The 12,206-nt window shown below is 40.8% G+C and overlaps 1 protein-coding gene across 14 annotated transcripts in view; it reads left to right on the plus strand.

Annotated features, from left to right (window-relative positions):
* The window catches only part of LOC113007391 (bromodomain adjacent to zinc finger domain protein 2B), a 54,138-nt gene that overhangs the window by 33,004 nt on the left and 8,928 nt on the right, over nucleotides 1-12,206 (plus strand). For 9 of the 14 annotated variants that reach the window (XM_026143902.2, XM_026143903.2, XM_026143904.2 and 6 more), the window contains 12 exons: nucleotides 323-383; nucleotides 1,328-1,436; nucleotides 1,572-1,673; nucleotides 1,989-2,199; nucleotides 6,176-6,268; nucleotides 6,352-6,413; nucleotides 6,674-6,739; nucleotides 7,487-7,552; nucleotides 7,733-7,777; nucleotides 7,886-7,912; nucleotides 8,619-8,684; nucleotides 11,824-11,964. In XM_026143902.2, coding sequence (XP_025999687.2) covers nucleotides 323-383; nucleotides 1,328-1,436; nucleotides 1,572-1,673; nucleotides 1,989-2,199; nucleotides 6,176-6,268; nucleotides 6,352-6,413; nucleotides 6,674-6,739; nucleotides 7,487-7,552; nucleotides 7,733-7,777; nucleotides 7,886-7,912; nucleotides 8,619-8,684; nucleotides 11,824-11,964 — 1,049 coding nt within the window. The remainder of the gene's footprint in view (nucleotides 1-322; nucleotides 384-1,327; nucleotides 1,437-1,571; nucleotides 1,674-1,988; nucleotides 2,200-6,175; nucleotides 6,269-6,351; nucleotides 6,414-6,673; nucleotides 6,740-7,486; nucleotides 7,553-7,732; nucleotides 7,778-7,885; nucleotides 7,913-8,618; nucleotides 8,685-11,823; nucleotides 11,965-12,206) is intronic. The other 5 variants (XM_080290920.1, XM_080290921.1, XM_080290922.1 and 2 more) reach the window with 5 other exon arrangements.

A 12,206-nucleotide genomic window follows, 5' to 3' on the forward strand; every position in this document is an offset into this window, starting at 1 on the left:
AAATATAATTAACGATCTTGTCAACAAACTTTTAAAGTAAAAATATAGCATATTTTACTCAATACTGCATATGCTACTTGTACTGCTGAACCTCTGGGGCATCTGAGGTTTGCACCCTCCTACAAAACATTAAAATGCTGTTTTGTGTGGTGTTGCGTATTGATACCCACATGCGGACTGTAGTTTAATACTGAAAACCGTTAGCCACAACAGGCATCAAATATGTCTCCTTGAAGCAGGATTTATAGTTTAACGGATGGCGGGTCTGCTCAGGTCCCTCAGAAGGCGAGAAAAGCGCTGAGTCATTTCTCCTGTTTTCTAGGATCGGGGAGGAGGAGGAGGGTTACGGATGAGAGAGTTCTGCGATTGCCTCTTGAGTTTGGGTGAGAGTTTGAGCCTGCACTTTGTATCAAAAGAGCCAGATAAAGGTTTGATATTCTGACCATGCCCAATTTGTTCTCAGTGTCATATTTGCTGTAGTGTTGGTGTTTAGGCTGTAGGTGTTAAAGTAAAATGTCAGCTCACTGATGGCTGAAAAGTGACCTTTCGCACATCAGCTGCAGCTAACTTTTTCTTGGTGGAGCAGCTTAAAACACACAGTATGGGCACCAACAGACAGTGCAGTTATATTTGCAGGTCTGCCACATCAGTTAAATATTAGAGTTAAACCTAAATTAATATGACATATTTATTCTTTTAACAAATCATTCTCTCCTTTACCATGTAATTTTAAGATTTTGCTGACTTGTGTAAACAAGACACACTGGAGATTAAAGTGGTAATCGTGAGGTAAAGACTGCAGCTGGTACTCAAAAAAACCTTCCAGATTTGAATGCGGTGACATCTTCATCAATATCCAAATAGAAGCAGACCACAAAAATATACCTTCTCTCCTTTGGGGACTTTGTGAGTAATACATCATAGTGGGATGGAAATTAAATGAGGCCTGTCAGTTGGACAGCAGTTGGGGTTTAATTGCATCCAGCCTCAAAACAGACATGCAACATTAGCAGCTCCCTGCCCACAAATTCTGCAGGCTTGAACGAGGACAGCCTTTCATCTTGTAGGGATGTTTTTCATTACCAGGTTCACAGGAAGCAGAGGCCGCAAAGCTATATTTCAGCCTAGTTTTGCTGTCTGGGATACGATCCTACATGTGTTTTCTGTAAGCTGTAGTCCAGTGGAGCTCATGGGAACTGCTGGGCTAGCCAGTGACCATTTATTTACACTCTTGTGAACAACAAGGCCACAGACTACACTGTGAGCATCAATTCTATATTAACTATGTTTTACTCGGTGTCTTTTTGTTTTGTTTTTTTCCATTCAGGTGGCAGAGAGAGACACGCATCAGGACTGTAGCGGGGCGTCTACAAGGCGAGGTGGCTTACTTTGCACCGTGTGGGAAAAAGCTCCGACAGTATCCTGATGTAGTGAAGGTAGTGGTATTTTCTGAGAAGTGGATTTAGAGCTTTTAATGATTGCATGTACTAATCAGACTGTTGAAGGATTATGTAACGTTTGGTGGTTCCTACCTATGGATTAATTAGTGTGTGTTATTCTTTTGTCTGCAGTACTTAATCAGGAATGGAATAACTGAAATCTCACGAGACAACTTCAGCTTTAGTACAAAAATTAAAGTTGGGGATTTCTATGAAGCCAGAGAAGGGCCCGAGGTAAAGGCTTCTACTTTTTCATGTTCGTTTCTTACAGACGTGAGCTCACAGTAACAACAGTGATTATTATATGTGCAATCTTTGGTGTACAGTTAGTAGCTTTTGTTAATTTTAGCCTCTCAGTGCTGATTTTGCAGAACATTTCAGCTAATCAGAAAATTGCAAATAAATTTATGTGAAAGTTGCATTTTTAAACCCAGCATCTTTGGAAGGTTATAGAAATGGACTAAAATCAAAATGACCCTGTATATGGAGTTTATAGCGCTAAGCTAGCCATTTTTATCCTTCTGCTTGTATCTACTTCAAATTACCCAGGGTTTACAGTGGTTCCTACTGGCTGAGGATGAGATTGCTCCCAGCATCATAGCGATGGATGGGAGGCGCAGCCGGCGCACAAAGTCTGAGCACCAGCCGACAGGTGATAGCACTGGGGCTATACAGTGGAAACCTTATCCTCTAAATGGTGGTGAAAATAACTTCCAAGATGTCTCTGATGCCAAGTTACTTCGTAAGCTGGAAGCTCAAGGTCAGTTAACGTGGAAAAATGTTTCCATGGCACCTGTTAAAGGTGGGCTTTAGACTGCCAGGAGACTCAGAAATCATTGATAACCTTTTGGGAACCCAGAATTCTTATCAGAAATTTCTTCACAGTAATTTTAATTAACTTCAGAGTTTAAATTATAGTTAAAGTCTAACTAAATTAGACTTTATGCAGCTTCATGCAGCTTTCCATGTTACTGATAATAACTATTAGCATTAGAAGTTGTTTTAAAGTCAGTGCAAGCTGGAAGAAGTGGGTAAACTTTGAATGTCTTAATTTGGAAAATGTCCTTTAGGTGCAAAGGCCTCCATCACGTTTTCTTATAGCTTAGTTCCAGAACAGTGAGGATGAAGTTTGACCATTCCTGCCTGCAGAACTGTTAGAGTTCATCAGCATTTTCTGATTGATCAGTTCATGTCACAGCATCTCAGCTGGGTTGAGGTCAGGACGCTGACATGGCTTTCCAAAATATGAACATGGTTCTTTTCCATTCAGTCTCTGTTTGATTTATTTAAGTGCCTTGATCTTCCTTTTTCCAGTTGAGGTAGCGGAACAGCTTTCAGACTACATTGCTCCCTTCACCATGTTTCACATTTGGGAGTGCACAATGGCATTTGGTCCTCCAAACATTGATAACGTGCAAAAAAAGGGGTTGTTTTTTTTTGTCACAACTGAGACATTTTTGCCTCAGTTGGGCCTTTTCTACACAGAATGTACACAAAGAAATGTGAAGCATCCAGTTAAGCTTTTTGCACTGCTGTGTTTTTATTGGTGTCCAGTGGTTTCATTTGTGGTTTTCTGCTGGTATTGCCTGTTACCCTTCGACTGCTTTTTACTTTTTACTGCTTTCAGGGATTGCGTGTTTTGATCTTGGTGTGATCTTCGCAAGGCTCTCATGCCTGGGATGGATGGCAACAGTCCTGCATTTCCTCAATTTGTTCATCTTTTTGGACCATTTGTCTTAAATTTGACAGATTAAAATTTCAGGTCTTTAAAAATGCTTGAAAATCTCGTGATCGAGGCAGGCTTCACATCAAAAATTTTGTTTGAAAACAGTAGGCTTTGTCTGTATTTATATGCCTTTATAAACCTGGTAACTGTTCCTACTTCATGCTTAAAGACATATCGAGTGTTTTGCTGTTTGATTTGCTGTCAACAAGATTTGTTGTCTTATTGGACAGCCACAAATGGGTTTGACTCTTAGTCTCCGACCTAAACTTCCAGTTGTGATTACACCTTTAAAATCAGCCTACTCTGTTGTTTGCATTTATGGCAGTGCTTAAATTCTCCAGTTAGCTTGTCACAAAAAACTGTCTCTATAGGTTGTTTAGAGTGATTTGGCAGGTACAGTGGGGCAAAAAAGTATTTAGTCAGCCACCGATTGTGCAAGTTCCCCCACCTAAAATGATGACAGAGGTCAGTAATTTGCACCAGAGGTACACTTCAACTGTGAGAGACAGAATGTGAAAAAAAACAAAAACAAAAAAAAACCATGAATCCACATGGTAGGATTTGTAAAGAATTTATTCGTAAATCAGGGTGGAAAATAAGTATTTGGTCAATAACAAAAATACAACTCAATACTTTGTAACATAACCTTTGTTGGCAATAACAGGGTCTAAACGTTTACTATAGGTCTTTACCAGGTTTGCACACACAGTAGCTGGTATTTTGGCCCATTCCTCCATGCAGATCTTCTCGAGAGCAGTGATGTTTTGGGGCTGTCGCCGAGCAACACGGACTTTCAACTCCCGCCACAGATTTTCTATGGGGTTGAGGTCTGGAGACTGGCTAGGCCACTCCAGGACTTTCAAATGCTTCTTACGGAGCCACTCCTTTGTTGCCCGGGCGGTGTGTTTTGGATCATTGTCATGTTGGAAGACCCAGCCTCGTTTCATCTTCAAAGTTATCACTGATGGAAGGAGGTTTTGGCTCAAAATCTCACGATACATGGCCCCATTCATTCTGTCCTTAACACGGATCAGTCGTCCTGTCCCCTTGGCAGAAAAACAGCCCCATAGCATGATGTTTCCACCCCCATGCTTCACAGTAGGTATGGTGTTCTTGGGATGCAACTCAGTATTCTTCTTCCTCCAAACACGACGAGTTGAGTTTATACCAAAAAGTTCTACTTTGGTTTCATCTGACCACATGACATTCTCCCAATCCTCTGCTGTATCATCCATGTGCTCTCTGGCAAACTTCAGACGGGCCTGGACATGCACTGGCTTCAGCAGCGGAACACGTCTGGCACTGCGGGATTTGATTCCCTGCCGTTGTAGTGTGTTACTGATGGTGACCTTTGTTACTTTGGTCCCAGCTCTCTGCAGGTCATTCACCAGGTCCCCCCGTGTGGTTCTGGGATCTTTGCTCACCGTTCTCATGATCATTTTGACCCCACGGGATGAGATCTTGCGTGGAGCCCCAGATCGAGGGAGATTATCAGTGGTCTTGTATGTCTTCCATTTTCTGATGATTGCTCCCACAGTTGATTTTTTTCACACCAAGCTGCTTGCCTATTGTAGATTCACTCTTCCCAGTCTGGTGCAGGTCTACAATACTTTTCCTGGTGTCCTTCGAAAGCTCTTTGGTCTTGGCCATGGCGGAGTTTGGAGTCTGAATGTTTGAGGCTGTGGACAGGTGTCTTTTATACAGATGAGTTCAAACAGGTGCCATTCATACAAGTAACGAGTGGGGGACAGAAAAGCTTCTTACAGAAGACGTTACAGGTCTGTGAGGGCCAGAGATTTTCCTTGTTTGAGGTGACCAAATACCGTATTTCCCGGACTACAAAGCGCACCTGAATATTAGCCGCACAAGCTAAAATCAGGGGAAAATCCTGTTTTGTACATACATTAGCCGCACCTGACTAAAAGCCGCAGGTGTTTCAATGTTGACTTATCATATGTAAGAGAATATGCACAAAGGGAATTGTCAGGAAAGAGATGGCTGTTTGGAGACACACCCCTTTTATTAATATTTTGAAAAACAAGTTATGGGTACATATTTGCACATGTAGTACATAACAGTAACCTACAGCACACCAGAAAAATAGATTCGGACTACCTTTTAGGCTCAGGTGAAGTGACACGGAGAAGAAAAGTCAGTCATTCACCATCTTTCTCTTCTTCCTGCACTCTAAAACCACCAAAGTCCTCTTCTCCAATGTCGGAAACGAACAGGCTCAGGATGGCTTCAAAACCAAAGAAATCCTCGTTGTCAGTGTCAGAGTCGAACACCCTCAGAAGGGCCGTGGCGGTGTCCTCCTCTCCATCATGCAGCAGTCCAGCCCTTCAAAATCCGTTGGTGATCGTGGATGTTTTCGCACTTTTCCACGATGTCAGAATCCACCGGTGGAGTTGGGCATAACTTGCTTTTCGCAAGTTTATCGCCGCTCGTCATCCACGCCTCCCGCTGAATGCGTAGCGCTACTTTGAAGTTTGTTTTTCGCGCTACTTCGTACGGCACTACGTTGCCTGGCGGACGGACATGTGACTAACATACCACTCTTGAACCTCGATCCTTCCGCCAGGCAACGTAGTGCCGTACAACAGCGGAACAAACAAAACAAATCGTCTTACGATATCACAAAAATCATGGAAAATCCATAGAAAAGCCGCACCTGACTAAAAGCCGCAGGGTTCAAAGCTTGTGCAAAAAGTAGCGGCTTATAGCCCGACAATTACGGTACTTATTTTCCACCCTGATTTACGAATAAATTCTTTACAAATCCTACCATGTGAATTCATGGATTTTTTTTTTCACATTCTGTCTCTCACAGTTGAAGTGTACCTCTGGTGCAAATTACTGACCTCTGTCATCATTTTAAGTGGGGGAACTTGCACAATCGGTGGCTGACTAAATACTTTTTTGCCCCACTGTATGTGTAGGTCAGGTTTTTCTAATATTTTGAGGACCTTGTGATTTCATGCTTCATATTTTATATTTCATCATGTTGCAGAAATAGCACGACAGGCAGCTCAGATCAAAATGATGAGAAAACTAGAGAAACAGGCTATAGCGCAAGCCGCAAAGGAGGCAAAGAAACAACAAGGTAAACTTCTGTCGTCAAATCAGACTCATTTGAAACACTAGATGACGTGCTTTGTGCAGATCAGATTTTCATGTGTTTTTCAGCAATAATGGCTGCTGAGGAGAGGAGGAAAAAGAGGGAACAGCTGAAGATTCTTAAACAGCAAGTAAGGATTTATGTTTAATTTTCCACGCAGAGCTTGAGCCACTCTGCTCTTTACACACTCCAAGGTGAAAAGGTTTTAAGCACACTTGAATAGCTTTGAAACCGTACAAGAAAGTTGCTGTTCTCCACAATGCTGCACCTTTCTCATCTGCATAGAGCCACTGTACGTCTTCACCCCCGCACCGTGCTCCCCTCCACCGCTCTATAACATGCATGACTTAATAGTTAATTCATTTGATCTCGCCCTCATCCTTTTACCAGGAGAAGATCAAGCGCATTCAGCAAATTCGTATGGAGAAAGAACTCCGTGCACAGCAAATTCTTGAGGTTTGTCCTGAAAGTTATTGCAGAAACATTCTTAAACACTTCCTCTCTGCTGTTGATAGGATTTATAGGAAGAAGAAAAAAAGCAACCAAAGGCTATTCCTAAATTATGTGGTCCTACTTTTAGTCAGTACATGTGACTAATGCTTAATTGGTTTTTTGCAAAAAGTGCCATTGAATATGAAAATCTCCTCAGACCATGCTGGAGCTTAATGCAAAATACAGTATTTCATTAAGAAAGAGGTGGACCAGAGTTTACCGTGGCTAGGTGAAATACCTACTTTGCATTCCCTCACTAATAGAAGCTGTGAATATTTTAGCCTTCATAAATCAAATTTCAGTTGACACGCTTGGCAAGTGGCTCTTAACAGGATTTCATTGGGGCTATAATTACTGATAGAAATTTTGCTTAATTTATTCTCACTGCCTGCTGGTGTTTAATAATAACCACTGCCATTTTGTCTTTCAGTCTTAATTGGAGGAAATAATTATCTCATTGCTCAAGATTTCAGTCTGTTAGATTTGATATTATCAGGGAGCCGCTGGCTTTAAGTAGACTGACAAACGGCAATCTTGGATGTAACAAGGAAATCACTCAGTTTTAAAGTTTTCTCTGTGTGATGTCTTAGTTGAAAATGAGTCAATATATTAGTCAAAAGCATTTGATAGATATCTCAAAGGTTTGCTTCAGTTAATAGCATCTTTTGTTTGTGCTTGAATGAGTGCATCGGGTCTGTTTTGCGCTTGCAGGAAAAGAGAAAAAAAAGGGAAGCGGCGGCGAGTGCCAGGATACTGGAAGCTGAGAAACGTAACAAGGTGAGAGGAGGTTAATGAGCTAACCTTTGTTTTGATTTGAACGTCTGTCGCTGCTTACGTAATGTTTTTGGTTTTTGCCTTGTAGTTTAAAAAGCACTGCATTCCAAACGCATGTATAAATGAACACATGATTACGTGTGTTATGTTTCCTTTCCACTTGAACTAATTTTGTTTGTAAAGGAGAGGGAGATGCGAAGACTACAAGCCGTCATACTGAAGCACCAGGTATTGTTGCCTAAGTCACACGCGTTGGAAATTTCTTATATTAGTTTAAATTTTTTTGTAATGTGTAATTTTTCTGTTTCTTAATATTTTGACAACTCTTTCTGCCAGGAGTTGGAGAGACATAGACTAGATATGGTATGAGTATGCTTCTGTGTGTTTTGACAACGTATTGTGAATGTGTTGTGTTATATGGCTGCCATCGCAACAATGGTTAACTCCTAGTTTTTGCTGTAGTCAAACAACATCCGTCTGCATGGCTTTTCCAGTACAGTGCACCGCTTATGTCTGCACTATTGATCTCTCAGATACACACATCCATTATCTGCCCAGAATGATCACGAATGAATGCAACGCACTCTAATAAATATTTCTATTGCACTGTTTGTTTTGAAACGATGTCATGTGTCTGCTTTCGTCCTTTTTATGCGTATATGATTGTATAGATATGCAGCAATAATAATATATAATCTCCATGATGTCTTGGTACTTTAATATGATGTGGTTCATCAGTTTAGTGGAGATGCATTCATTATTTTGCTCGTCGCTGCAAAACAATATCTGCTGCTTGCGGTTAAAACTCTCAGCCTGCTTCTCGCCAACACGCTCAGATTAATTTTGTAATGGCTGTGTCTAACACTGAGCTTATGCTTTGTGTATGCATCACTGCCCTCATTTGCTTTTTGTTTGTCGCCGTGTCCCATTTTGTTTAACCGTTCCATACAATGTACAATGTGCAACACGCGCCGACTGTTACGTCTTTGTGCGTGTCATCAGGAATGACATCTGTGAACAAATGTCTTTCTTTGAAAATGATATAATCTGCGCGTCTGTGTTCTACCAGGAGAGGGAAAGACGCAGGCAGCACATGATACTCATGAAGGCTGTCGAGGCCCGCAAGAAGGCGGAGGTGAGTAACTGCTGATGTATCACAGCTTGTTTTTGCAGACTTGCTGAAGGAAGGATGAGTGAAACAAGGAAAGTTCAGCAGTCTGCTATGATGGGACATAGTACCATATGTACAGGGGCATAGGCGTGCAACGATACACAAAATTCACGGTTCGGTTCGATACTTTGGTGTCACGGTTCGATATTTTTTTCAATACAAAAAAATGTTCATGCTTTTTTAATTTGTCATTTATTAAAATTAATTTATTAAAATGGGCTATATTCTCAGCAGCATATTAAACATATCAGGTCCCCATAAGGAGAATCATGTGCTAACGGCTGTCTAAATGACTCGGGTAAAGTTTGTAGCATGCGTGCTTGTTGTTTTTTGTCTGCTTCCACTTGTCTTTGCACTAGGATGATGTCGGAGTAAATGTGCAGTGATATTCATTTTGTTCCCACTAGTGCTGTCAGCGTTAATCTGAAATGACGTTAACGCCACAACACGGCAAATCTCCGTTAACGAGCTACCGCGGATCGCCCCGTGCGTGGGGCTGGACGGCGTCAACACGTTAACGGGCAAACTGCGCTAACGCAGTAGTTCCCACTAGAGATGGACCGATCCGATATTACGTATCGGTATCGGTCCGATACTGACCTAAATTACTGGATCGGATATCGGAGAAAAATAAAAAATGTAATCCGATCCATTAAATATCACGAAAGCACCTCACAAAACTTGCAACACGCCGTAACTCACCTCAGAACGTTAGCAGTCGGAGCAGTATGCATCACGTGATAGAGTGGCTGTGGCATGCGGGACCTGTGGTCTGGATAGCATTTGGAGCTTCGCTAGCAACCCGGCATTTCATCTCCGACAAAGTTATCCCCGAGAGAAGTAAAGCAAGTGTGTAAGTCCATCTCTGAATGTTTGTAAAGCATTCCTGCGTTAAGCTTACCAAACGATATATGGAGCGACTGCCTCTTCTGGCTGCTACTTCAATCATGAAACTGCTTAACGATCAGCTGATCGGCTTTTCTGTCGCGAGTCCGTCTCTCTGGTTTGTTTTTGGCCCACTTTGCACCAGAAAGAGGAAACCAGCGGCTGAACAACAGCAGCACGTTTAAGCTTGATCAGCTGTTGTTAGAATTTATTTATTATTACTTTCTACTCCAGGATCTTTTTCTACGTAGCTGACGGCTGGTAACTGTGCAGGGGCGGATCTAGCAAAGTTTAGCCAGGGGGGCCGATAGGGCATTAACAGGGAAAAGGGGGCACAAAGACATACTTTTCTTTCTTATTCTCATTTAAAATGTCTAGCTTTTAATAAATAATTATCCGAATCTTACACCCAAAGTTTTAATTTGATGTAAAATGAATAGAAGTCCATTACTGTATATAGTGACTATTAAGTCTAATATATATACCCTAGTAAGCTATAGTACTTTTTCCTTTGGGAAGGTACCATCTGTGCAGTCTGCAATTTTGTTGAAGAAAGATGTTGAATCTATTTAATATTTCTTGAAAAAGAATTGATTTCTGTGCTTCTTTTTTTTTCACACTGCATCAAATTAAGGTTGATTACGTTGATTAAGCATCATGAGGTGGAGCGTGAGGGGTGGTTCCCTATTTTTTATTTATTTATTTTTGTTGTTGCTGGGAGTTGGAACCCTATTAGTTAGGTTGCTTAATATTTACGCTAAGTACTCTTTAAAATACCAGAATAGGGAGGATGGTGTAGGTTTAAGTTTATTAGATTGATCAGTATTGCTGAACTATGAAATATATATTTTTTTGCATACAGGTATAACACAATAGCTTTAGTGTAGTTGTTGTTTTAAACTTGAGTATGAACTTATACAAAATGCAGCAAGATATTTAAAAAACAGTTTTGTTGATTAAAAAACACTATATCGGATTCATATCGGTATCGGCAGATATCCAAATTTATGATATCGGTATCGGTATCGGACATAAAAAAGTGGTATCGTGCCATCTCTAGTTCCCACCCATGTAATTGAGCATTGCGTGGCACATCCAACATACTGTTTTACTTTTGTCCATGACGCGCTTACCATCAGGGTCATGCTTCACATGAAGACCAAAATAGTTCCAAAGGCCAGATCTGAATGAGGGTGCAGGAGATTCAATTTGCCATGTTGCAAGGAGCTTAGCTTCTGTCTTGCTAGCTTGCGCTGCGCTCAGTGGATCTGCGCTCGACAGTGCAGCCTAGGCGGAGTAGTCGAACGCAGATCCACTGGGCTCTCAACACAGACAGCATCGTCAGAAGAAAAGTTGATCAAATAAATTTAAAAAATTTTATTGTTTGATACATATGCGTACCGAACCGAAAGCACTGTATCGAACGGTTCAATATCGATATGAGTATCGTTGCACCCCTAGTATCACATAACGCCAGAAGGGCTTTAAAACAAAAGTTAGTTTTGCCACCGATTCCCAAAATCTGTTCTTCTTTTAGAGAAATAAAAAAAACCCCCAAAAAAACAACCTTTATTTCCAGTTTCTTCTGATTGTGCACTATTATTTGAAACAATCTCTCACAGGTGTCCCGTTATTTTGAGATCTGTTGAAGGCCTTACCATGTGGTCTACATCATGGTTAAATTATTTAGTAACCCTTTTTGACTTGTGGCTGAGAGTGTTATCATCCTGGATGAGACCACTCCTGTCAGAATAGACATGTTCTTAAGAAGAAGGATGTGGAGAAGTGTAAATGCTGTGTTAGACTAACTGCACACAAAGATGGGTTGAGGAAATCTGTTGAATATGGTGTTGTGGTCCCTCTGTGTGCACATAACATGAGGTGTGACTGAATATAAGAGGTGAAGAATAAAATAAATTTCATTCTTAGACTCATGTGTTTGTTGGATTGTGTTTGTGCTTGTTGTTTTGTTGAGCATCTCGTGGAACATCATGTGCGGTCTGTTTATGACTGAATAATTTCATGAGGAACTGGCCATGTAAATGACCAGACATGAAAACAAAATTATAAATTCATTCATTCAGTAATGCAGTACACAGTACAAGAAAGCACATGGTGATCCTAAAAGCATTTCTTTTTTCTTTTCTTTTTTGTTCTTCACTTTGTAAATCAGTGTAAATATAAGTATATTGTTTGTAAGGATTTAACTTTCCTTTAGGAGAAGGAACGTCTGAAAAAAGAAAAGAAAGATGAGAAACAGTTGAACAAGGAAAGGAAACTGGAGCTCAGAAGACTAGAACTGGAAAAAGCAAAGGAGCTGAAGAAGCCAAATGAGGACATGTGTTTAGCGGATCATAAGGTATACACACTCTGTGTTAATGTTGGCTGAGATGTTGGCAAATAGAAATAAGAGTTCATATAGTGTCTTGAATAGTGTCCATTTGTCTGAAAGAGCAGATTTCCCACCAGTCCAGTGATCATTTTGATATAGTTATCAACCAGTATTATCATTATTGGAGCTGTGCACATCCTTAAAGATTAGAACTGCTTTTGGTGATTTATGGTATAATTGTTTCACAATCTGTAACAAAACAGATGTTT

Source organism: Astatotilapia calliptera, chromosome 16 (genome assembly GCF_964374335.1).
Source record: "Astatotilapia calliptera chromosome 16, fAstCal68.1, whole genome shotgun sequence".
Classification (NCBI taxonomy): Eukaryota; Metazoa; Chordata; class Actinopteri; order Cichliformes; family Cichlidae; genus Astatotilapia; species Astatotilapia calliptera.